The 27,020-nt window shown below is 34.8% G+C and overlaps 4 protein-coding genes across 5 annotated transcripts; 3 read left to right on the top strand and 1 right to left on the bottom strand.

Moving 5' to 3' along the window:
• Positions 1-529: 529 nt before the first annotated feature.
• Positions 530-1,831, top strand: LOC133676774 (protein SEEDLING LETHAL 1, chloroplastic-like). Its single transcript, XM_062098509.1, has one exon. The coding sequence runs from the start codon at positions 750-752 to the stop codon at positions 1,812-1,814; it is 1,065 nt and encodes a 354-aa protein (XP_061954493.1). The 5' UTR covers positions 530-749; the 3' UTR covers positions 1,815-1,831.
• A 3,848-nt stretch (positions 1,832-5,679) lies between these two features.
• On the top strand, positions 5,680-11,286 carry LOC133676944 (transcription factor E2FA-like). Of its 2 annotated transcripts, none has more exons than XM_062098759.1 (14): positions 5,680-6,062; positions 7,578-7,770; positions 7,954-8,007; positions 8,112-8,197; positions 8,273-8,361; positions 8,482-8,536; positions 8,794-8,846; positions 8,933-8,983; positions 9,083-9,131; positions 9,236-9,301; positions 9,418-9,494; positions 9,602-9,815; positions 10,380-10,446; positions 10,556-11,286. In XM_062098759.1, exons 1-14 carry the CDS (start codon positions 5,856-5,858, stop codon positions 10,618-10,620), a joined length of 1,326 nt encoding a protein of 441 aa, XP_061954743.1. In that variant the 5' UTR covers positions 5,680-5,855; the 3' UTR covers positions 10,621-11,286. The 2 variants fall into 2 exon arrangements, with proteins under 2 accessions (XP_061954743.1, XP_061954742.1); XM_062098758.1 differs by having other exon boundaries at positions 10,553-11,286.
• Positions 11,287-21,417: 10,131 nt separating this feature from the next.
• On the bottom strand, positions 21,418-25,237 carry LOC133677459 (putative HVA22-like protein g). Its single transcript, XM_062099539.1, has 8 exons — positions 25,043-25,237; positions 24,862-24,951; positions 24,635-24,684; positions 24,354-24,452; positions 23,959-24,015; positions 23,807-23,870; positions 23,504-23,716; positions 21,418-22,682 (listed from the first exon to the last, which is right to left on the bottom strand). The coding sequence occupies exons 3-8, from the start codon at positions 24,664-24,666 to the stop codon at positions 22,578-22,580; spliced, it is 570 nt and encodes a 189-aa protein (XP_061955523.1). The 5' UTR covers positions 24,667-24,684; positions 24,862-24,951; positions 25,043-25,237; the 3' UTR covers positions 21,418-22,577.
• On the top strand, positions 21,701-22,382 carry LOC133677460 (uncharacterized). Its single transcript, XM_062099540.1, has one exon. It carries the CDS (start codon positions 21,701-21,703, stop codon positions 22,196-22,198), a length of 498 nt encoding a protein of 165 aa, XP_061955524.1. The 3' UTR covers positions 22,199-22,382.
• Positions 25,238-27,020: the final 1,783 nt, after the last annotated feature.

Here is a 27,020-nt window from a genome sequence, read left to right as displayed (position 1 = left end):
AGTATAAAAAGAAGAAGGAAAGTACTAAAAATAAGATGAGAAAGAATATATAAAAATTTAAAAAATATCTTATAAAACTCTTTTTTTATTCTCGTTTTGTAGTGGATTTTGAAATCTAAAATATTAAAAAATTAATTTCAATAATAATTAAAATAAAATTTCAATATTATTAACCTACATTATCAATTTTTTATTAGTTATCATAAATCAAAAATTAAATATAAATGTAGTGGATATAAATATGAATTCTTGAATTGAAAAAATTATTTAGATTTTCAAAAAATATATTTGAAAAAGACTTTTAACATTCATGTTTGAACTGGAAATAATAATACACTGGAAGAAATAATTCTTCATGTGAATTATTTAAGCAATCTAAAGATTTGTTCCTCTCGATACCACTAAAATTGGTTTGGATAATAATATATTCAAGAAAAGAACATGGTCCAGGCACAGCCAGTTTATGGGCCATAAACGAGCACCATACAGCTGCTACAGCTCAAAGAGGCCAGTCCATGGAGCTAGGCCAGTCCATGGAGCTAGACCAGTCTCTCTCTTATTCATGGGACAAACAAACCTCTATCCAAGTTTTCTAATTTCGATCAGATAGCACTTGCTCCCCATCTCCAGATCATGTTATCAAAATTTCCTGACCCTTCTCCACCACAATTTCCTCCATTGTCTTGAACCAAGGAAAAACACCAACACTAGAACCCCCTCACAGTCTGTGAGCCATGTAACTCAACACCATGGAAGACACACTCCTCCATTTCCTCTCCAACATCAAACTCTCCCCACTTCCTTATCCCAAAGCCCACAGCTTCCCCTTATCCCACCATGATTATTGCCCCGCACTTTCTTGCCCAAGAACCCTCCAGTTTCCCACTCTTTCCTCCAAAACGAACACCGCTTCTCTCCCTCCTAAGCCTTTCAAAACTCCAGAAACCCCCTCTATATCCTCACACCATACCCCTCCACTGCCGCAATCCCAACCCCAAGAACCACCCAATACTGAATTTCAAGAAAAAATCCTCTACCTCGATTCAATAGGGCTAGACATATTCTCCTTAATAAACCACCACCGTCCGTTCATCCTCTCTGCCTCCTTATCAAACATCAAATCCATCATTGATTTACTCACCTCCATGAACTTCACTCCACAAGAGTTCCGCAGAATCATCTCCATGTGCCCAGAAATCCTCACCTCCACTCCTTCTACTGTCACCCCAGTCATCACCTTCCTTCTCCGTGAAGCCCGCGTCAACGGCTCTGATTTGAAACATGTCATAAACCGACGGCCCAGATTACTGGTATCCAGCGTCAAATACTGCTTGCGCCCCACACTCTATTTCCTCCAAAGCATTGGCCTTGAAGAGGTAAAAAGACACACATATTTACTGTCTTGTAGTGTTGAAAAAAAACTCTTGCCCAGAATCCAATACTTTGAAAAAATTGGGTTCTCGTATAAAGATGCTGTTTCCATGTTTAGGAGATTTCCACAACTGTTTAATTACAGTATTAAGAATAATATTGAGCCCAAGTTGAATTATTTTGTTGTGGAAATGGGAAGGGATTTGAAGGAATTAAGAGAATTTCCGCAGTATTTTTCATTTAGTTTAGAGAATAGAATTAAGCCTAGACATCAATGTTGTGTTGAGAAAGGTCTGTGTTTTCCTCTACATACGCTGTTAAAGACAAGCCAGGAGGAGTTTATGAGTAGAATTGATGTTTGTTGTAATTCTTCTGTTCCTTTGAGAAGTTCTCCTTTATATTCTGTAAATTGCGACATTGATTCTACTACTAATACAGAATAAATATTCTTTTTTTTGGATTTCTGTGTGGCTGGATGGTATTGCTGCTTGTGTTTATGTCACTGTTAGTTTTGAATAAAACAATCAATTCCATAGATTTTATGTAAGAAGGTTTCTGTCTGCTGAATTCGATGAAAATATTAGAATTTCCCAGCTGCGGATTTGCATCTTTATGCTATCCTTGTTATGGAGTTGTTGCGATTAGGAGTTCTTTCTAGAATAAGATATATTATCATAATTGCAATGTAATGAAAATAGTGTTCCTTCGTTCATTACATCACGTTATGATTTAGAGTATTACACTGGACTAACCTTATTTTGCTTGTGGATGTCTATGTTGCGGAAGATTTAGCCTTTTTAAGTTAGCTCTATGTTGTCAAACTTGAATCACTACGGAGCAATGATACCAGGAGGCTTAAGATGGAATTTCTATGAAATTTGAGTTTTATGCTATTGCTACATATAGTTATTTATCATGTTTGTGGAGTGAACGGGGAGGACACCCGTACAGCAGGAGCTAGTAGCAAATAATTGGGAGGGGGGGCTAGTTTTCACAATTATAACTTTGCACTACTTGTGTTGTTGATTTTCGACTCAGGAAAGCAGGTGATTGTCTGTATTGTACCCAAGAAGAGGTCTTATCGGTTGCAGCATCTGTTGTTTTTCAAGGAGAAAACTTTTTATGATGATTACTTGAGCTGATAATTTTCCCCTTAGAGTTTAGAGTTCTTTGCTGGTATGGTGCGGAGGTAGGAATTCAATTTGTTTTAAAGACGTGTTCTTTGCAAGGCCAAGTTAGACTGAACTGGATTCAATTTGCCATTCCCTCACCATGCATCTTAAAAGACCCGTCTTTCTCAAGACCAAGATCTAGCTGAGCAGTGTGGCATCATTTACAATTTGTTCACATCGGTATGTTCTAATGACTTGTCATTTGTGAATCATCCCAAAGATGGATTCTTTTTGGGAGATACAACTCATTAGCAGCTTGTTTTCCTGGAGAAAGCACACTGAAATTCTAAAAATTAAGTGCTGCTTTTTCTTCTCTTCCATCAGAGCACCACGATTCGATGCAATGATGGCTTAAGCAACTGTGAACCCACTGATCGTCCATGAATTCTCTCTTTCCTCCAGTGAAGTGTCTTTTTTTCATCTTCTTCTTTTGTGAGGAGGATCTTGAAAACGCACTTAGAAGAAAGAAAATATAATTTCTTAATCATCATATCAGTTCCTTGAAGTTAGGTTTCTTGAATTGATTTTATATCCTTCCTTCTCGATCTCTACTCCTGGTGACCCTGGATCAACCGTGACCGCTAAACCAAAAGGGAAGAAAAAACCAGTTAAACTGCAAAGCTAGGGCGAAGGCCTATTAGCATTATGGGCAGTCTTTTGTCCAAGAGGAGGTTTCTTAGGAGCGGAACATGTGGCTGCATCCTTGACGGCAAATGATTTGGTTTCTGGAAACACTACTCAGGTTTTTTGGAATATAGTTTTTTTTTTAGAAGTGAATTTTAAAAATATAAATTATTTTTTGATATTTAATAGTATAATAGAAAATAAATTGAAAAATATTTTTCAGTATTTGGTTATGTCATGGAAAATGAGCTGGAAAATAACTTATTAATGTTTTATTTTTTTTTCAAATTTATTAAAATAATGAGGAACAAATTTTACAAATTAAAAAGTTAAATGAGAATGAAATTGAATTTTTTTTATATATAAATTATCTCAAATAAAATAAATAATAATCAAAATAATAGAGATCGAATCTAAAAATTAAAAAAATTAAAAAATAAAGAAATTAAAATAATAATAATTAATATTTCATAAATTATTTCAAATAAAATAAATAACAATAAAAAGAATGAGGATCAAATTTGATAGATAAAAAATTTCAATTAAAAAATGATAGGAGAAAAGCAAATAATAATTATAAAAATAAGGACCAAAATTAATATAAAAATTAAATTCTAAGGGATAGAATTAAAAAACAAATATTCAAAACAAAATATTTATAGCAATTAAAAGTTTGAGGACCAAATTTGATATAATCAACAAATAATATGACATTCTAAATTTTTCACAACTTTCAGAAAGTGTTTTCCGCCTAAAATAAAAGGAAACATTTCCTGGAAACCAAGTTAAATTTTTCTTTGACTGGAAAGTGTTTTCCGTTGACCAACTTTTCTAATGACAAACAAATACAAGAAAGTTTAGAAAATAATTTTCCAGAAACCAATTTCTAAGAAACAAACACAGCCTGAATGTAAATTATTACCGATCACTTTTAATGTTTGTCCTTGGATATTGCATAGTAGCTAGGATACCGTATTTTTATTTATGAAATTGTTTATTATTTGTATGAATCATGTATAAAAAAAAGTTATAATTTTACAATTTTATTATATATTTTTACAAATCAAGTTTACATTATTAAAAAAATATTTTTAAAATGAAACACTAAACAATAACAATTTAGCTGGCAATTGAATACATAAAAAAATCCAGCATAAATAGTTGGAAAGAAAAAAAAAATTCAACCAGTTTGAAATTAGATGTGCATGTAATAATAACATAGTGAAGACGGCCAACCGGGAATGCAAGTGTGCTTGTGGTGTAACTTGCGTTTGTAAACGAACCCTTATACAACAAATCATTGGGTGGCATAGAAATATATGTGAAAATTTAAAATTAAAATTTGTAGCCAATCCATTCTTTTAATTTTATAGCAATCACCTTAATTTGTTGTTGTTATGTAGTAACAGGGGTTAGCAAAAAAATCAAAAAACCAAGAAAACCAGAAAAAAATAATCGAAAAAACCGAACCGTGAAAAAAATCAATTAAACCGATTAAAATTTTGAAAAAACCACCGGTTCGGTTTGGTCTTGGTTTTATAAGCCTAAAACTGAAAAAACCAAACCGAACCCAAACCGGGAAAAAACCGAGCCAAATCGGAAAAAATTGAGCCATACCGGTTTGAACTGGTTTTTATCCTAAAAAACCAAATTGAAATTGATCAGTTTGAACCGGTTTTAGTTTTTTTAAAAAAATCTGGTTTGATTATTTTTTTAATAAAAACCAAACTGAAAATGCTTTAAATAAACTTATGTCATCTCTTTAACAAATTATTCACTCACTTATATCTATAGGATTCCTTTGTTTTATTTCAATGCACACCTAAGAATAAAAACTAGTAATAGACACTTTGACTAGTTATTTTTGGAGATAAACGATCATGAAAACATAGATATGGATCCCTAATATTTTTGGAGAAATCTGCGTAATATGCATTGATATTTAAAAGCACTGAATCCATAACAGAGCATGCTCTTCAAGAGGTGTTGTCTTACTTGTAATAAAAAAGAACAATTTATATAACAAAAATGATCTCTAAATTAAGAGTAGTCAAGATTATTAATTCTGTTTATTTTTACCGGTATTCTAGTATAATTAAATTCAATTATGTTGTTTAATATTTTATTTTAAATACAATAATTATAACAGATTATGAATTAAATTTAAATTTAAATTTATTTATGAATTAAATTTAAATTTAACATGTGATTTTGCAAAAACAAATACGCATCCACAGCTTCCGTAAACCTCCATGGCCACCCCTAATCGAAGACTAGTTAAAAAATCATCACATTGCAATAGCAAGGGTGAAAGACCACAGTCCATCCCTCTCAGGGTACAATTTGTGAATTCCACAACATATTGCCAAAAAATAAATAAAGAATTTCAAAACACATTCCGCAACGCTCTAAACACAAAACAAACCAGAGAGTTCCGGGGTTAAGACATAATAAAACAAAATAGCGGGTCCAAAATATAAAATAAAGATAATTATCTTCCCTCCATCAAAATCCGAAACAAAAAAATTCCCTCCTTCCCTCGTTTTCTGCTTTCTCTCTTACGTCCTAACCCCCGCTCCCTCTCCCTCTAAACCCACATTCTCTCTCTAAAATTAATTCCTACTTCTTTTACTAATCAAACGATTCCAATCTCTCCTTCACTCCGGTTTTTGTCTTTAGGTTTCATTTATGTCCGGCGGCACTAAAGCCTCAACCCGACCGGCTGCGACGGCGCCGCCATCAGGACCGATCTTGCCTCCTTTAGCGCGGCACCTTGCGTTTGCTACGATGAAGCCCCCGTTTCTTCCTCCTGATGATTATCACCGATTTTCTTCTCCGAGTACTAGTAGAGTCGCCGCAGATCGGGATGCTGAGGCTATTGTTGTGAGATCTCCTGTGCGTTTCAGTTTCTCTGTGCTTCTATATTTGTATAAAGATATCCATGTATATCTGTTTTTTAAATTAATTTTCCTTTTGTTTTTATGTTGGTGTTTAATGTGTTTCTGAGGATTGTTCGTGCGAGTATTTGATGTTAATGGAAGTTAAATTGTGTTTTAAATGCGTTTTTGTTTTGTTTTGATAGTGGTGTGTTTGGTTGATAGAAATTGTGGGAAAGGAAGGGAAATTTTGGATTCTGGAAAGAAATTGGGTTATTTTGGGTGCTTCAAGATTATCAGTTATGCTATGATTGTCGTTTTCGCAGAATCTGAATGGATGTTTATTTGGAAAATTGAGTTGTCATTGCACATATTTTATTTTTGATGATGTTGGACTTGGTTTTGAATTTTGGAATTTGTTCTATAGGTATAAATATTAGTATTTGGTGGAAGCCCATTGTCCATATAAGTTCTCATACAGATGATGTTTAAGTGAGCTTCTCATGTACAGGGAATGGAGGCTGTGTTTCATTTCTCAAACTATGTTTGGGTAAGAGAACTTCAAGTGAAAAGGAAGATAGGATGGGGTATTGAATCCTTTAAATATTCTAGGGTGGTTTGTGGATTTTGTTTTCCTGTTGTCCTGTTTCTCATGGGTAGTGTAGGGGATTGGAGGGTTTACTACAACATAACTCCTCTTGTAATAAAATTCACAACATCCCTAAGAGGGGTGAGGAGGGAGGGATGGAATTATTATCTTTTTAACTTGTTTTTCTAATGGCACTGTTAAAATCTCCTCCAAATTGCAACAATAAGGAATATGATTTTACTTCTACAGCTAAACTGCTCTTACTCCTTTAACTGAACAAGAAGAGGATATCTCACTCTCTTTTCCCCTCCCATGCATTGCGAACAAGAGGAGGGTAACAATGTCGCTTTCATTTACCCTTCCTTTCACCCTCTTATCCAATAAAACATACTATAATAGAATACTGACTTGTTTTCTAGCCCCTTTTTTTCTTAAGTATGGATTTTGGTTCACACATTAATCTACCTATATGAACTTCATTTGAATCCTTACTCTTGCTTAATAAGCCAAACATGTCCTTTTGTTGAGATCCTTCACTGAAATGCTGTGTAGCCTTTTTTTTCTATCTAGTTACGATTTCCAGTTACTGCATTAGTTGCTATACAAGGAAGGCTTATATGTGCATCATAGTTTCATGTGATTTTTTTTATTGGAGCAGTAGCGGTGGTGGATTTTGAAGGAATGGTATAAACACTTCCAATGAACCCTGATGATCATGCATGAAATCATTTTTCTATGATTGTAGCTTCCAACAACATATTTATCGCAGGTCCTACAGTATACTTGGCTGTAGTCTCATTTTATGCTTTCTGCTAATTGAAACTGAATTGCCTTTGTTTTATTTTGACAATTTTTAAGTAATTACTTGTAACCTTATGTTCTTTATGGTTTTATCCACTCCTGCCAGTCATTTAATACAATGTTGCGATTTTTGGTATCCCTCAGCGATTAAAACGGAAGAGTGGATTGGCTGATAATGGAGTCAGCTCCAGCAATCATGTTAGCAGTCCTGGATGCAGTAATATATCTAATAGTCCCTTCAGGACACCTGCATCAGCAAAAGGAGGTAGGACATACAACAATTCCAAGACCTCAAAGGGCAATGGAGCTGGGCCTCAAACCCCAGTGTCGAAGGCTGGTGAGGAATTGTATTTATCGCCTTTGCAAGTTCTTTTGCATGCGTTAAGATAGCTTAGACTTTGCTTGTTAGTATACAGATCATGTCTCTTCATCCTTTGAGTAGGGTTTGCATAAAGTCTTTATTGTCCAAGCATAACTAACTTAAAGAGGAACCTGATGAATATTATACGTGAACTTGCAGATTGCTCTTCTCCTCTTACTCCAGCTGGCAGCTGTCGTTATGATAGTTCGCTCGGTAATTTTTCAAATATTAACATTCAAGATGATTTCATCATATCTGTTTTCATTGTCTTGTAGAGCTGTGGAAGCTATCATACTTATTTCTACCATATTTTTCAGGTCTTTTGACAAAGAGGTTTGTTGATCTATTTAAAAATGCCGATGATGGAATTCTTGACCTAAACAATGCAGCCGAAACCTTGGAGGTAATCATGCTTCTGATTGAATGGTTGTAGTGATGATAATGTATCATACTTGTTAAAAGCTTTTTACTTGAACAGGTACAGAAGAGGCGGATATATGATATAACAAATGTCTTGGAAGGAATTGGTCTCATAGAAAAGACACTCAAGAATAGAATACGCTGGAAGTAAGTTGATAATAAACTTTCTTGAAAATTCTACTATTTTGTTTCCATGTTTGACTCCTCTAGGCATCCAAAGCACATGGGAACTCGTGTAAGGATTAATTTGATTGAATGGTTGACCAGGGGCATTGATGCTTCAAGGCCAAGGCAGGTAGAAGGTGATGCAACTTTATTACAGGTAAACGGAAGTGGATATTATTTTCCTGTTCTACAAGCCTAACTAATTTTCTTTTCTGCAAATTATCATGGGGGTGATTTTTCTTTATCTTTTTATCTTGATGTGTGACTGCTCACAGACAATTTGTACATATTACCCCTTAGTCCATTTTTGATGATGCTCTACTCAAATGATGAGGAACTGAAAAGGGGAGGGTGAAAACAATTACTTATTGGCTTCTAATGCAGGAGGTTTATCTTGTGCTTCTTTTCCTGCAGGAAGAAATTGAAAAGCTTACTATGGAAGAGCACAAACTAGATGATCAAATAAGGTTACATGGCTGATTTTCCTGTTATAGCAAATAATGTTGAAATGTTGAATCTCTTGGATAATGCTAATGCTGTCAAACTGTTGCAGAGAAATGCAGGAACGATTGAGAGATATGAGTGAAGACGAGAACAATCAGAAGTAAAACCCTCTCCACAAACCCTACATACTTTCAATTAATTTGAGCAGGTGTTGTATTTGCTAATTATGGTACTTCTATTCATCTTCTTCCAATTACAGATGGCTTTTTGTGACTGAAGAAGATATCAAGAGTCTACCTTGTTTCCTGGTACTTTTATTCTCTCCAAACTTTATACCTGCCATAATATTTTTCCAGTCTTGATGCTTATCTGTCCTATGTTTTTGTCAACTTTCTTCTGTTTCTCATGCCAGAATGAAACCCTCATAGCAATTAAAGCTCCCCATGGAACTACTCTAGAAGTCCTTGATCCTGATGAGGTAAGTTGATAGAATAAAATTTAAAAAAGAATGGGGACTGGAGAAAAGTTGTTTTTATTTGAATTCTATGCGTCATCTGCTTGATGCTGGAGTGATATTGCTTCTGTATGTGTCAGGCTGTTGACTGTCCACAGAGGAGATACAGGATAATCCTGAGAAGCTCTATGGGTCCTATTGATGTCTACCTTGTGAGGTGCGTGACCACTTTCAAGATGGGGCATCATTGTCTTTTGAGAATCAGTTTACTGATTATTTTTGTTTCTCTTCTCTTATTTAAGTTTTTTCTGTTCTTTGTTCTAGTCAATTTGAGGAGATGAATAGTGTTGAAGCGTCTGCTTTTCCTCACGCTTCTAGTTCAGCAACCCATGGAAACCCAGTGACAGAGATGACCACTGGTGTAAGAACTGAGAAAAGAGCTGATCCTCTGGCACAACAGGCTCCAACTGCGTTCTCTGATCCTAATGCTACTCAGGATTTAGGGGGAATGATGAAGATAGTTCCTTCTGATATAAATGTAAGTGTAGTGTACAGCGTTTTTGTTCTTATTAGCAATTAACTACTCACTAAAGAGGCTTATATTATTTCCATGGATAATAGTTTTGACTTCAGCAAAGGTACGTACTAGATCTGATAATGGTGGGCATGCACATCTTAGTCTCTGACCAATGATTTTGAGCTTTGGTTTCAAGCCCATTTGTTGATTGCCTGGCTCAGCATCAGTTTTGTGAACACAGCTGAGATGATGCACAGTAAATTTGATTAAAATGCTGTTTTTTTTTTTAAAAAAAAAACTCTTTAAAGCAGCAATTAATCCTCAAATTGTGAGGATTTACTTAAACATTTTAATTCATGTAAATGTCATCTGTGAAACCTTTCTGCTGGTAGGTTCCAAATTGTTTCTTATAGCATATATAAAACAAATAAGACATGCAGAATTCTGTTGGGTCATACCAAAGATTTTGCAGCTGCTCTATCTGAACGAATCAAAATTGATAGTTTTTTGGTCAGTCATTTTCCTATTCAAATGTGTAAGATGTCTCTAACTCTGTTAACTCTATTATTCTTGTTACTCTTGCAGAACGATTCAGATTACTGGCTTCTTTCAGATGCAGACATAAGCATTACAGATATGTGGAAGACAGACTGTATCCTTGCTTGAAATTATTTCCTTTTGATATTCCACCCCCTCTCCCTCCCCCACTTCTTCCTCTGAGTATGTAAGGTTCAATCATCAATCCTTTACACATTTAGCAGCAAATATCGAATGGACTGACTTTGGAGTGGCCGATGTCCCAACTCCTAGGACACAAACTCTATAGCCTGTGGGATTACTGAAGTGCCAACTGGTGTGCAAGCTCTATTCAGAGGTAAATATTGACTTATCCAATGTGCCAAGTGAAATCCTTTTTCTACACCTATATGCATCCTTCTATGCTCGTCAAATACTCAAAATGCCAATGAGTTGGCCGAAGAAAAACAAACCAGGAAAGTGTTAGAAGCTGGCAAATGACAATCCATGGTTTAATGCTATAAGGTAGAAATTGATCTTTATGGTCATTTGCAAGCAAATCAAAGGAAAAAAAATAAGGAGGAAATTTTGTTTGAAATGGTGGACATTCTGGATGGAACTGAGTCTTGGTGTATCTTATGATGCGAGGGCATACACAACATAGTTAAATTACGTTTATTATTTCATCATACATGTACATGTTGCTATCGTTGGTGCTGTAGTTTGTTTAGCGATGGAAGGCAACAGATCTTAGTGGCATGCTATAACAATGTTTTGCGGGAACCAGTATAACTTTGGGGCAGCATTGGTTCCCAGCCTAGAATCAGTAACATTATTTTAATTTTATGGTCTCAAGTTGTAAACGTTAGTTTCCATATTTCCTTGGATGGAAGCATGCTGCTTTTGTGGCTGAAGTTTCTTCCTGGAACATGATACTTGAAAATTTTTCAAATGATAGTTGATTGAACTTCAATCACTCAGTCATGTTTAACATTTTTAGTTCTTTCGTTGACCCCTCCGCCTACACCTTAATCCCAATTACTCCCAGCACCCATTCTTTCAGGAAGAGAAAATCACAGAATGGCAACAGAGGAAATACTACTATTTATTAAGATTATAAATAGTAGATACCCTCCTTGAAGATCGGCACCAATGGAATTTGTGCTTTATTCTGAGGAATACATTATGCAATCAAAGATTCCTAGTAAGCATGGTAAAAACTGCTGGTCATCTGCTCAGTCACTTTCGTGTTCAAAACGCCTAGGGGCAATGGGAGTCCTGACTGTTTGTACAGTAGTGTTGATTTTACATGAATTTTTCTTTGGATGCTTATTTCGGCTAAAGAAACAGACACTAAATCTTGTCTTACTGGGCATTTCAGTTTTTATGTTGTCAATAAATTTACTTGTGACTTAGTCAAATAAGGAGTGGGATTCTGGAGCTTAAATCCTTAAAAATGAATTTGGAAAAAGGAATGGTATGAATTTAAATGCACCGGGAAAGCAGTAAACAAGATCAATAAAGTAGAAAAAGATACAGCTTGAGGGAGGGAGGGTGTATTTGGAAGTGAAATGGTTGTTTTTTTATTTGGAAATATATTAAAAAAATTTAATTTTTTTTAAAAAATTTATTAATTCGAATACAAAAATTTAAATTTGGATGAAAAACAATCGAATATGTGGTAGTATCTTACTCTTTATGTTATTATTATTTTCAATTTTACTTACATAAGTAATTATAAAAAAAATCTGAATTGTTTGGTTGATGAATTCTACTTTGAATAAGATCGTTTTCACCGAACAAAATTATATCTTTTGATTATCAATACATCTTATCAGCTGGTAGGTGCTAGATTTAATTTTATTATTATTATTATTTTTTTATCAATCAAGGACTCTTCTAGCCTTTTACGATCGAATCGATTTAAAGCTCGTTCCCTATTGTAACGAACCATTATTGTTCATTACAACTGACACATGTTTATTTGAAGTATAAATAAGGGAACAACAAATCAGCTAAGGTACACCAGATCAGTTATTGATCTAGACGACCAAAAACTACTGTTATTAAACCCGGATTGGTTTGAATTTGTTAAAAGAATGGTCGGTGTAATGATCCGATTAAACCCAATTGATTTGGTGAGTTAACTCATGACCCGAGTGAGACTTGGTGTTTTTTTTCTATCAAATGTGGTTTTTTTTCTATATCTCTTTTTTCATATTTTTTTAAGTGGTTATTAACATTTTTTAAAGTTTACTATATAAATATTAGAAAAATATTTTATTTTTTTAATGTTGAATTTGAAACCCTTTAGTATATATACTTTATGTTTCGAAGAAAAAAATTATTTTTTCAAAATGAAATTTGAAGTCCTTTTGTATATATATTCTATATTCACAAGAAAAAAGTTTCAATTTTTTAATGTGGGATAAAAAAAACTTTTTGGTTTAAATATTTCAACTTAAAAGGATAACATAATATTTTTTTAATATGGGATTTGAAGCCCGTTAATATATATACTCTATGTTTACAAGATAAAAATTATGTTTTTTTAACATGAAATTTAAAACCTATTAGTATATATACTCCTATATTTTCAAGAAAACGTTATTTTTTCAATGTGGTATTTGAATCCATTTAGTATATATATTCTATGTTCACAATAAAAAAATTATGTTTTTTTAATGTGAAATAAAAATTGTTTTTGATTTAAAAGCATAATACAGTATTTTTTTAATGTGAGATATTTTTTTTAAAATATTTTTTTAAACTTTATTATTTACAATATATATAATTTATATTTATTTGAATTTTTTTTAATTTTTTCGAATGGAATATTAAAATTTTAAATTTTTTTTCTGAATTTACTAATGAAACTCGAAGTCCAGCTCAACACTACGTAAACTTAACACGCTCCACGCCAGATACCAGGTCAATGCTACCTTTTCTCCTGTGTTTTTTTCTGACTTCCATAGTATCCAGGCAGTAGCTTCTTTGGTTTTTACGCTTCGCTGGAGTCGGACAATGAACTTATACGTCAGCGTTTGAGTCTCATCCTCGTTATCCTTTTGGAAATAAATGGCTGTTGGCATTGGCGCATTATATTACATTATTACACGAAAGCTAAAACTGCTGCTGGTATTTCTGTGCTTCATTACAATATTTTAATTATTATATTACCCCTTGCCATTTTTTCTTCTAGCTTTGTTCCGGGATAGAGTGGTTTTTTTCTTCATTATATAAATGTATTTTAAGAATTGAGTAGGGTTATTTTAGTAATTGTGTTTTAAAATGCACAGTAAAGTAAAATAACTAATGTAACCCTAGAATAAAATAATCCAATTCTTTCTACACATGGATGTTTTTGTATTTTCATGTTTGAGAGAATAATGAAATTACTACATTACCCATGTCATTCCTAATTTTTAGACATGGATATAGGGGCTCGGTAGTAATTTTCTCATGGTATTTTTGTTATTGTTGATTGGTCTTGGGGGCATTTTCAGTTTTGTACCAATAAAAACAAAAAACATGCTGGTGCATGTAAAACACCTGTCAGTGCGTCAGCTGCTCCGTCAACTTTGGGCGACGTATGCGGCTGATTCCGGTAATTGTAATGGTGCTCCTGCCGTAGGTTGTGATTTGCCTCGTCATCTTTTTCTCCTTAAATGGTGTGTGTATGGTGGTTCGGCGAGGTTTAACCGGAAATAATTTTTTTTCTTTTCCTTCTCTTTCTTTCTAGAATTGCATGTTGGCCATGCAAAAAAACATCTTATCAGCCATTCAATTTATCTTCTTTTTTTATTCAATCCCTCATCTTTTATTTGTAATTTTTTGTATTTACATTGATTATTTCTTTTTGTATTTTATTTTTTCTTTCATCCTTGATCATTTGATTTTTGAAATTTGTTTTCAAATTTAATGCTCATTCTTTGGATTGCTATTTGTTTTGTTTTGAATCATTTACTTGATTGATTTGTTTTTTTACAAGTCCACCCCTAGACATTTATTTTCATTTGATTTTTGTTTCAAATTTGATCATGCTTTTTTTAATTGCTATTGTTTACTCATTTTCATAATGGATTGGGTTTTTACAATTTCATCATTGAATATTTAATTTCATTTGATTTTTATGTCAAATTTAGTCATGATTCTTTTAATTGTTATTTTTTTTGTATTGATTTTTTTCTCAATTTCATTTCTCGATGTTTGTTTGGTTAAAAATTTGGCTTCTTTGTTTTTTTGAGTTTGCCTTTGATGGGGTTACACTGGTCTCATGACCCGAGTCATAGATCTATAAGATTAGTCTGAGTTGACTTTTATCTTTTTTTAAAGTATTTTTTTGAATATTTTTTTACTGCTAATTGTTAAGCTTTCTTGTTTATAGCATCATCCTAGTTTCATGTCCTAGGTCATATGTTGAATTTGTTGGCTTGAGTTGGCTGTGCTCGAAGCTTCTTTTGTTATTTTTTTTGCTTTGACAAGTTTTTCAAATTTATATCTTAAAATTGGTTTTATAATAAACTTTTTGATATGACATGGATTCAGGTTTTTATAGAGGTTACGAGCTTTTTAAGATTTGACCATGTTAGGATGTCTATCTGGGTTTGCTTGGTTTTTACATATGTTTTCAATTTCAACCCTTATATTTTTTATCTTTAAAATTTGATCTTTATTTTTTTAATTTTTTTTTCTTTTGCAGGTTTTTTTTATTAATATTTTTATAGTGATTTCATCATTTGAAATTAAATTGGTTGAGGATTATGCTTTTTAATTGAATCTGGATAAAACATTTTGGTTTGCTTTCAACATTTTTTTTCTATTTCACCACCTACCATTTTTTAATCTATGAATAATCTATTATATTAAAAATAATTTTTAATTTCACCCTCTATGATTTTTTTATCTTTCAGATTTGACCTCGATTCTTTTTATTGCAATTTTTTGGGATATTTTAATTTTTTAAAAAATTTTATTTTTATTGGGTTTTTTCCTATTAGATTTTAGGCCTTTTTTTTTCTAGTCCTTTTATTTTGCAAGTTTTTTATTAGTAGTTTTTTCAATGTTTTCATTATTCAAAATTCAATTAGATAACATTTAAACTTTTTGATTGAACTCGCTTTCATGATCTAACAACGTGCAAATTTTTTTTATATTAGATTAGGCTTAGGAGGCTGATATGAGATTGAGATTGCTTTACTTTTTTTTTATTTTTTAAAGTTGATGTGTTTTTTTTGAAGTTTGACTTTTTTTTTCCTAGTTTTCCTTTGATTAGGTTAGTATCGGGTTGTTTGATAATTCGGATAGGCTCGAATGTATTTCTTTCTATTTTTTTTCATTATTTTTTAATTAATTAATTATTATTACTATATTTTTTTTCATATTATTTAAATTATCACTAGCGAATCGCATGACGCATTTCTAGTAATAGGATAAAAGCACAAGAGAACTCTTACCGGCTCTGCGTGGTGGCTCGGGGCACTTCAATTTGACAAGCAAGGAGAGCATGGCCATGGGAAAGGAAAGAAAGAAAATGCACTAAACGTGGAAAAATAAGGAGCAACACAACACCATACAAGGCTCCAAGCCGCTCAAGATTTGACCACTCAAATTCACGAAATTGGCAGAAAGCGATTCTTCCTTCACCAGCCCTAATATTTAAAAACAGGCTGCCAGAGATTTTTTGGTTTCTCCAATTCGTAGAAATAGAAGAACACCGCCATCGAGGATCGATGGTTTAAAAACAGGGGAGCGTTGGCTGGTTTACCGCATCTTCCTACCCCCGTTGTTGTCCCCTCTCATTTGTTTTTCGGATCGATGAGTATATATGACGTCAAAATAATAACCCTATCATTATCTTTTTTATTTGGTATTAATTAAGATCTGAAGAATAAGAGAGATCCCTTTCAAATTTGGATAAGCATGGTGGAGTTCTTACAGCTTAATTAATCATTTGATTTGAATAGGAGTGGTATTAATTATCTCTCAACATGTTCGAGCGTAATCATTTGATTATCCCCTTTGACAAGGAAACATGACCATTTTAATACCAGAGAATGAGGAGTCAGCGTGCGCAAAGATAAAATATATTGAGTTTTTACTAATTTGATTTTTGAAAAAATTACTCTAAGTATTCTATAGTTTTATCTTCTTTTTTTTTTTGCAATCAAGTTTTTGAATGTCAGATTTTACAACTTGAATTTTAAAAACAAATAACAAGTTATATTTTTAGGAGTTGGCGCTAAAAGAAAATCAAGAAAAGATATATATTTATTTATAAGATTGTTATTATATTTGAAATGATAATTAAAAAAATACCTCTAGAGCCTAAAAATAAAAAGTCACTAAAGAGTTGTTGGGTTTTTTTTAAAAAAAAAAATAACTTCGTTTTTATTAAAAAAAAATAGTTGGTCATAAATAGTTTTAGTATTTAGAAATCATTTTCAACCATTTCAGGTCAGCTTGCTTTACCAAACAAAAAATCTAGCAACCTCTCTATTATCATCTCCAACATACTTCCTTCTTTTTCACAATAGTTTCATCAAATAATTTTACCAAAATTATACAAGCAACCTAAATAATTTTTACCATAACACATTTCTTTTCCTATTTTTTCCATAACTTCATCAAATATACATCATAACCTTGATTACATTACTTCAATAGCTTAATATATTTGGAGAGTTTTTTAAAAGACTCTTTGTAACCCCCTCCTATGAACTTTTTGTCTTCGTCATTTTCTTTATAATTGCATCAGTTATAGCTTAATATCAATTTTATCATTTAAAATCATCTAAAGTGCTTCATTGTAGATATTTGGGTCAACGTTAATTTAGCAACTTCTTTACTTATCTATGTTGAATTTGAGATTTTTATACTTATAGGTGGAATGTAAATATATTTTTTCCTTAAAAAGTTAATCATGAATGTCTAATTAAGAGGCACAAGGGGATTATATAGCCGCCAATCATAACCATCACCCATATATATAATATGAACCTTACATTTTTTTTATTAATATATCCTTAAAAATGATATTCATATTTAAATTTTTTTTATTAATATATATGTGTGTATATTGAAAACCTCATTAACCATTCTTGTATTTGAATATAAGTTAAATAAAAAAAATTAAAATTAATTTGCAATTATCTAATATAGATTCTTTTAAATAAAAAAATGCCTTCTCAATTTCTATGTTAACAACAATTACCACCAAAACGTAAAAGAGAATAATTGTCATTACATCTACTGCATATTCTACATTATAGCCTCCACTAGTTTTTCTATATAAGAAAAGAAGAAGATAACCAATATACAAAACAAGGAAATTATACAATATATTAATAAGGTTCAATACCCCTATTACTGTTTACCTAAATATAAAGTACTATAGATTAAAATAGTGTAATGACAGACCAACCCTTCCCACAGAGAGTTGCAAGGGTAACGAGGGAAGGGTGAAGTTGTCTTTTCGCAGCGATGCATTTAGCATTGAAAGAATGGTTAGGGAGAAAAATTTCAGCTCAAGTTTTGGTGGGGTTGCAGGCCTTGGAATGCGGACATCTAGCGATAGGGCTAGCTTACCCAGGCGTGAGACAAATCCGTGCCCCCACATGGGGACACCTGATGTTGGGGCTGGCTTGCCTTGGGCATAAGCCTGGCCCGTGCCCCCATGTGGAGATACTTGGTGTTGGGGTTGGCTTGCCCAACGCGTGAGCCAGGCCCACGCCCTCATGTGGGACACCTGGCACTTGAGCTGCCCTGTCTGTGCACTGGGTCAGCCTCGCGCGCCCATATGGCGCTGGGACTGACTTGCCATATGCCCAAGGTTAATGGATCCTGCGTCAGGACTTAATTTTCATGAGTCCTTTGTTAGGATCCAAGACTATTAGATCTTAGGTTTCTAAATATAATTATTTTTTTATTATAAATATTATTATTTTTATTATAGTTGAAAGTATTAATATCAAACAAATTATAATTTGTGGTCTAAATATTATTAGTTCAATTATAATAAAAATAATAATATTTATACCCCAAATAATAGTATTGTTGATATTAATATTTGAATTATAATAAAAATTATAATATTCAGAACACAAATAATACTATTTTTAATATTAATACTTTCAATTATAATAATAAAAACAATATTTGTATCGCAAATAATAATATTTATACCACAAATAATACTATTTTTAGTATTAATACTTTCAATGATGATAAAAATAATAATCTTTGTACCACAAATAATAATATTTATTGATATTAATGCTTTGAACTATAATAGAAATATTAATATTTATAACAGAAATAATAATATTTTTAATATTAATATCTTCAATTATAATAAAAATAAAAATGTTTATGGCACAAATAATAATAATAATAAATTATTATTATTATTATTATTATTATTATTAATTTTAACCTTCAAATAAACTATATGGTTTTTCTTCGGTGGTTATTATATTATATTATACATAAAACTAAATCACGTGGGAAAAGTCATGTTCGTCAAGACTTATATAACTGTGGATTGTATATATTGGTGGAGTCATGGAGTGCTGCAGATGTAGACAAAGACACCCGACACAAAAACCCTCCTCGGTCGGACACGGACCCAAACCCTAACCCCTCTTGGGTTCGGACGCAGAAGGACCCAAACCACAAACCCCTGGGGTCCGACCAAAGAAGGACCTAAACCCCAACCCCATAGGGTGCAGACACAGACCTAACGCTCTTGGGTCCGAACACGGACCCATCCCCCAACCCCTTTAGGTCCCCACCTTGCCTAACCCCCATTGCCTTTGGATCCAGACGCGGACCCAACCCCCAATCTCACTTGGGTCCGAAACAGAAGGACCCAAACCCCAAACCCCTTAGGTCGGACATTGAAGGACCCATCCCCCAACCCTCTTGGGTCCCACCTGCCCAACCCTCATCGCCCTTGGGTCTGGACACAACCCAACCCCCAAACCAACTTGGGTTTGGAACGGAAGGGCCCAACCCCAAACCCCAAACCCCTTGAGTCGGACATCGAAGAACCCAAACTGCAACCCCTTTGGGTCTAGACACAGACCCATCTCCCAACCCCCCTTGGGTCCGGATAGGGACCAACCCCAACCCCCTTTTGGTCCTGACACAAATGGATCCAACCCCTTTGGGTCCGGCTACTGAAGGACCCAAACACTAACCCTTTTGGGTCCGGACACAGAACTTGGGTCCGGAATAGAAGGACCCAAACCCCAAACCCCTTAGGTCGGATACTGAAGGACCCATCCCCCAACCCTCTTGGGTCCCACCTGCCCAACCCTCATCGCCCTTGGGTCTGGACACAACCCAACCCCCAAACCAACTTGGGTTTGGAACGGAAGGGCCCAACCCCAAACCCCTTGGGTCAGACATCGAAGAACCCAAACTGCAACCCCTTTGGGTCTAGACACAGACCCATCTCCCAACCCCCCTTGGGTCCGGATAGGGACCAACCCCAACCCCCTTTTGGTCCTGACACAAATGGATCCAACCCCTTTGGGTCCGGCTATTGAAGGACCCAAACACTAACCCTTTTGGGTCCGGACACAGAACTTGGGTCCGGAACAAAAGGACCCAAACCCCAAACCCCTTAGGTCGGACACTGAAGGACCCATCCCCCAACCCTCTTGGGTCCCACCTGCCCAACCCTCATCGCCCTTGGGTCTGGACACAACCCAACCCCCAAACCAACTTGGGTTTGGAACGGAAGGGCCCAACCCCAAACCCCAAACCCCTTGAGTCGGACATCGAAGAACCCAAACTGCAACCCCTTTGGGTCTAGACACAGACCCATCTCCCAACCCCCTTTGGGTCCGGATAGGGACCAACCCCAACCCCTTTTTGGCCCTGACACAAATGGATCCAACCTCTTTGGGTCCGGCTACTGAAGGACCCAAACACTAACCCTTTTGGGTCCGGACACAGATGGACCCAACCCCCTTGGGTCTGAAGACGAAAGGACCCAACCCCTTTGGGTCTGGTTACCGAAGGACCCAAACACCAACCCCCTAAGATCCGGGAACGGATGCAACCCCACTAGGTCTGGACGCAGTTCCATCCCACAACCCCCTTGAATTCCCACTCAGCCCAACCCCCTTGGGTCCGAACTCGGAAGGACCCGAACCCCTTGGGTCCGGGCATTGAAAGACCTAAACATCAACTCTCTTGAGTCTGGACACTGACCCAACCCCCCTTGGGTCCAGACACGGACAGACCCAGCACCCTTGGGTTTGGATGCGACCCAATCCCCAACCTTCTTGGGTTTGGACACGGACCCAACCCCTTGAGTCCGAACATGGCCCAATCCCGAACCCCCTTGGGTTCAGCCAATGTCCTAAACCCCCAACCCCTTAGGTCCTGCTTCAGGACCCAATTCGCTTGGATCCTTGCCAGGACCCAAATAATTTATGTTCTAAATATTCTTTGGTTTTTTAATATAATAATTTGTGTTATAAATATTATTATTTCTCTTATAATTCAAAGTGTTCATATCCAAAATATTATTATTTGTGTTATAAATATTATTATTTTTATTATAATTAATAGTGTTAATATTAAAAATATTATTATTTGTGTTTTACATATTATTATTTTTATTATAATTAATAATATTATAATAAAAATATTATTATTTGTATTATTAATTTTATTAGTTTTACTATAATTAATATTATTAATAAATTTGAAAAATTATTATTATTAATATTAAAAAAGTATTATTTTTTGTATTATAAATTTTTATAATATTTCTTATAAAAATAAAAAATAAACCCGTGAGCACCCAACTAGTACTAGACTATAGGATATACAATCATCAAATACTATTTTATAATATTTGTTGTCATTTAATATTTTAATTTTTGTGATGATTTTGGATATTTTCCAAATTTCAAATATGGTTAGAAAAACTATCTACATGAATAAATGATACAAGAAGAGTCGTGCTTAATCATGGTTATCAGTTAAATTATCTCAATTTATGCTCCCCTCCCCAAACTAATTCTTTATTTAATGGGATTCTCAATATATAAAATTGAATCCAATTGGGTCATAAACTAAAACTCGTAAATGAAAAGAAACAAGTAATCCTGATTATTCCATCCACCATAAATTAATTTGGAAACAATATAAGAAAACTTAAGGGACTAAACAACAAAAGGCCAAACATTAAACGATATGACGTGGCAAACGATAACGACAACATAGGCCAATAATTGCAGTCAATGAATGGCAGACAGCAGCAGCATAGTCATCGCTAACCAAATACACCAGTTCGCTTCAACCAGCCTCAGTCACCGTATTCCCCTCATAAACTCCAAAATTCCCTTCTCCCTCCCTCTCTCATCCACACCATGAGCAACCAAGGACCACCACCACAAACACCCACCCTCCGCCGGAGAAACTCAATAGCCACCTCATTTGTTATCCCCACAAAGCTCTCCCTCCACACCACCAGTCTCCCTCCATCACACTTAAACGGCACCCTTCCTTCTCACCTTGACATCTCCCTCCTCCCCCTAAAATCCTCTTTATCCTACACTTCTATTAAAGACCTTCTCCCTTCCGCCACTGTTAACTCCCCAACATCGGCTACTTCCAACACCACTTCCACCTATGAAATTCCCATCCGCAACCGCCTTGTTAAGCAAGCTGCCTGGGCTTACCTCCAGCCCATGTCCTCCTCTCCTGATTCCTCTAGCACCCACTTCCTCCGCCGTCTCTGGCTTCGCTTATCCACCAAGAATCCAATCACTGCTTGTTTTGGGTTCATCAGCGTTCGTGTCATTCCGAGCATAACTAATGCTTTTGATCGGATCCTCCGTGCCATTCGATTCCACTTCAACAAATAACAGTGACTCAGTGTCAATTTCAGTGTGTGTATCTGATTCAGCTCGAGTCAAAGTTGCAAACCCATAAATGATTTAGAAAACAAAGAAAGAAAGATATCATGTACAAGAAGATTTTTTTTTTTCCTGTTTTTCTAATGTTTGGATTTTTTGTACAGTGTTTCTTTTGTTACAAATCTTCTTTTCAGTGTTGGATTGGTTCTGTTCTTCGTAGCCACATACGCTTTTGATTGACATTAGAATCAAGGCTAGTTGAGTTGTCTGTGTCCATTGTGGTAACATATTCTGTTTCCTCATCGAGTTGGACTTGCAGCCGTTTGGATTTCGGGGACCCTGCAACTGCTCGGTTGATTGTGCTGCTGCCGGGCGGAGGCGGTGGTCTTTATGACCGCTTTTTGTTCTTGCTTTTATGCATGGCCATTGAAGGCCACTCATTTGGAGATGGTACGGGTAGTGGGGGAGCACTAGGTTCATGGCCATTGCTCTTCTGCAAGATTGCAAGATTGGTTAGAAATCACAATTAGTACTAACTAATTCATCGAGGTTACTGTTTTTCTGTAGTATATTAAGAGTTGTGCTTATACAAGATATCATCAAAGAAACCAAAGTGCTGTGAATGCGTATGCGTATTTTTCATTACTGATTACAGAATTGCTAATCGAGATTGTCAATCTGCTCCATTTACATTTACAATTTACATAGTGCTTAACCTGTTGATTCTTCTGAAGTTGAATCCATTTCACTCCTAAAGCCTATAGATTAGCGTGTAATGAAAGATGTTTCTTCCTGAAAGTTTTGGGCAGTCCATTAGAAAGCTGTATATAGCCTATAGGAATGAGATGAGAGCTATTTGTGAAGTGTTGGGTTAGTAACGATAGATGGATAAATTATGTGTGTGATGGGTCATGGAGCTTGAATGGGGCACAAATACTTTCAGGGATGAGATGGAGACTGGCAAGTAACCAAGTTTACAAGCTAGATACCCAATGAAGAAAGAGAAGAGTGATGAAATTCGTTGGGCAGGTATGCCAAGCAATAAAGATTATTGGCAGAGCAGCGCCAAGAAGGAAGAACAAATGAAATGCAACTACTATCATGGCGCAAGGAGTGTTCACCAATCCAAGGTTTCCTTCTCTAGCATGGCAAGGTGTGTTTTGCTTGTGGAGGGGGAAGGCGTTGCTTCTAGCTAGTTTGTTGTGTGTTGGTATTTCTTCCTTGTGCGTCCACTTTTGGAATCACGGGCACTGTTGTGTTCTGTAGCCATATTTTACCGATTTAATGACTTGTTTTGAAGGAAAAATAATTTACCTTAGTTTTGCTGTCTGTAGACTTCCCTGACTGGCTCATAAAGTATTGCAGAGCGTCAAAGAATTTAGTCTGCCCCAATTCGGTGCAGTTGTGCCAGTAATAGATGGCAAAATCCCAACCTCTAGCCTTCATCTCCTGTAACTTCCTTTCGATATCCGTTTCATGCCTTGTTACAAAAGGCCTCAACATGGTCTCGTAGATAAAGCCAGTTCCCTGCATTGAGCAAGAGTTTAACGTTATAATTTGCTGAACTTGGCGAACAAAATTTATTCCAGTTCTCATCCAATCATCTTCTGTCTTTACCTTTGTTTTTGGATACCACAAGTAGATAAAAAATGCCAGTTTCACCTCACCATACATCGGCAACCTTCACCATAAAACGAGAATGAAAATCAAATACCACAAAATAGGAGCTACTGGGCTTGTACATACAAAAATTGCAGAACTCTGCTTACCATGAAAGAAATACGTCCCCTATCCTCTCACAAACCGTTACAAGTGCTATAATGATCCTGCAAAGTTTAATGAGAATTACACTGAAAGTTCATGGGCTGCAAAGCATCAGGGAAGACCCATGTAATTTAAGCAATGATTTATAAGGCGATACTATTGCTTGTTAGAAAGCGGTAACAGGATGAATGAGTGAAGAAGGAACACAACACATGATCCCCATGACCAGCATGTAAAGATTAATCTGCTTCTCCTCCACTCGATTCAAAATCTTTTTCTTTCGTTTTCTTTTCTTTCCCAATTCGCAAGATTGACCATACAAATATTGGGAAAGAAAACAAAACTAAAATTTGTTCAGGAGACCAAGCCTGCAGGTTTGAATGAACATAAGGGGACTTACCAATATTGACACCAGAATTTAATTTCTTCAACGTCCACCTTGTTCTTCTCCACAGATCTGAAACATTCAAATGCTGGGTATGCATACCCAAAAAGCAACCTGGCAATATCAAAAAAAAAAAAAAAAGTCAACACAATATTCAATTCCAACAAACATCATTCAATAAAGAGAAAAAGAGCATTATAAATAAAGTTTATACACAGAATCACAATGAAACAACAGAAACATACAAAAGGAGTAAATAAAAAAGAAGGAACGAATATTGAGTTTGAATAACCTACACAAGATATCTGGTGAGGAGATCTCCCAACATCCTTAATCTTCAAAATCCCTGAAATACCATTAAGAGAAAACTCTACACATTCAATCATGGAATACGGAAGAAAAGAAGAAGAAGAAAGAGCGGTGAACCAAAAGACAATAGTTGACATCCAAAGAAGAAGAAGAAGAAGAAGAAGAAGAGAAGACAAGCAACTGTATATTAATGAAAGCAAAAGTGGAAAAATACCAACACCAATGAACTTGTAATGAGCTGCTACTGTAAAAACAGAAACAAAATCTTGAAGAAACTTTGACGTGAAGAATTCTTGTTCAAACTCTGCATTCAAAATATAGATATAAGAAGATAAATCAACAAAACATGGGGTTAATTACCAATTACTTCTTCAGAAGAGAAATGGATTTTAAACCTTTCGAGAGGGATCTATATATGATTCTGCGGATGATCGGAAACTATCTATCTGTGTTATATTTATATAGGGAAGAGAGTAGCAGTCCTGTTGCAGAAAGAATAAAATAAGATACGGAGATGGGAGAGATTTCTTGCAGTGGACGCCTCTCTAGTACTCTTACACGCAATTTTTAAAGTGGAGGGAAAGAGGGGATTTTTGGGGTTCTGCCAACGGATTCACTGTTTGGTAGTTAAAGCTTTCTGTTCTGTTCTCTAAGGGTGTTTCTGTCATTTTGTTTGTTGTGGTCAAGCCATAAAAAAATAAAAAAATTGGAGGCAGTTTTGGTCACTGTAATAAGAATTGGTCTCATCCGTGACCCTTGATTTGGCATGTGCCTAGATTTTTAAATTTTTTTAAAATGATATTATTAAAAATCAAAACTTGAGTTGAATAGTAATTCAAGCATTAAACGAGTCTGAATATTATAATTATGGTTCTTTTAAAATTTATTATTTTTTCTTAAATGATAATCTTATTTTTCTCAGTAAAGTGGCAAATTATCTAATAAACAGTAAAAGATAAGAGTGTTTGTAAATGTGGTAGAGGTAATTTTTCAAATTATTTTTTATTTGAAAATATATAAAATAATATTTTTTAAAATTATTTTTTATATTAATATATTAAAATAATTAAAAATTTTAATTTTAAACAAGAAAAAATCTATACTATTTAGAACGTAATTCCAAACATACCCGGAACCAATGAAAGCCATCCTCGTTCCAGCTGGATAAGAAACATGCGAGTCAACTGGGGAGCACATCCTGTGTGTGCCTTCCTTCGACATCAAACGTGAGAAATATGTCAACATTTTAATCAAATGTATATTTTGGGAGTTTACTATTCAAACCGCCTTTCAGTTTTCTTGACTAACAAGCGAAACTGCACAGAAGCTACTTTAGCCATTTTCCAGAAGCTGACTTCGTAAGCAAGGGAGCTTAGTAAATCAAGTTTGCAGCCTTAGACAAATACGGAGGAAATTTACAGGTAATTCTGCGTGTTAATGCAAGGCTCGATGACGATGATATGACCTTGTCAATATAAACGACCGTAACGAAGAAAGGGTCATGTTCCCTTCCCTTTCTCTTTTCCTTTTCCATGGGACCGTTGCAAAATGGAATTAACAACGGGGTTCATTAGACATTAAGCTATCATATTAACGTCGTGAATGACATTGCGGTCCAAATATTATTGGGTCAAATTCTAGGTTTTTGTTTTGTTATAAAATTATATTTTTAATATTTTTAAATTGTTTTGACGTGATGATAACTTCAGCGGCGGTGTAGTTTAATTGGGTCAGATTTTAAATTTACTTTCTAAAAGTCACAAGTTCGAGTCTCACATATGCTAGAGTCACTAGAAACTTAAACAACCACGTTAATTTCAGGATCCGCGGGATTAGTTGAAGTGCGTGCAAACTGACCCGAACACTCACGTTAATAAAAAAAAATTTAAAATAATAAAAAAATATTATTTTTATAAAAAAAAATATAAAACGTAATTTTCAGCCGAACGTGCAGTAAGTGCAGGTGGAGTAATGGATACCTAAACCAAAAGTTAATGGCCGGGCATGGAGAGCCAATCAAAAGAAGAAGCTTCCACTGTGGTCGCAAGTTATGATTTTCAAGAAGAACCTTCCTCCTTGTTCGTACGTTATGATTTTCAAAAGATTCGTAGCCAAAGCATGATCCAGTCTTGTTTGTTTGTTTGTCTTTAATATTTACACACAATTAACCATGTTTCAAATCCAAGTCTATGACTCCTTCCTTATATTTATGGTCTCGAAGATATCTCATTGGGCGTATTAAGGCTAAATATGTACATTTAAGCCCCACTAATCTTCTTTTCCGATCAATTAATTACGTACCCACTAATTTTAGTTTCAAATTTCAATATATGGCACGGGAGAAAAAGACAACGCGTGGATTTATAAGCAATT

Source organism: Populus nigra, chromosome 17 (genome assembly GCF_951802175.1).
Source record: "Populus nigra chromosome 17, ddPopNigr1.1, whole genome shotgun sequence".
NCBI lineage: Eukaryota > Viridiplantae > Streptophyta > Magnoliopsida > Malpighiales > Salicaceae > Populus > Populus nigra.
This window is presented reverse-complemented; position numbering and strand designations above follow the sequence as displayed.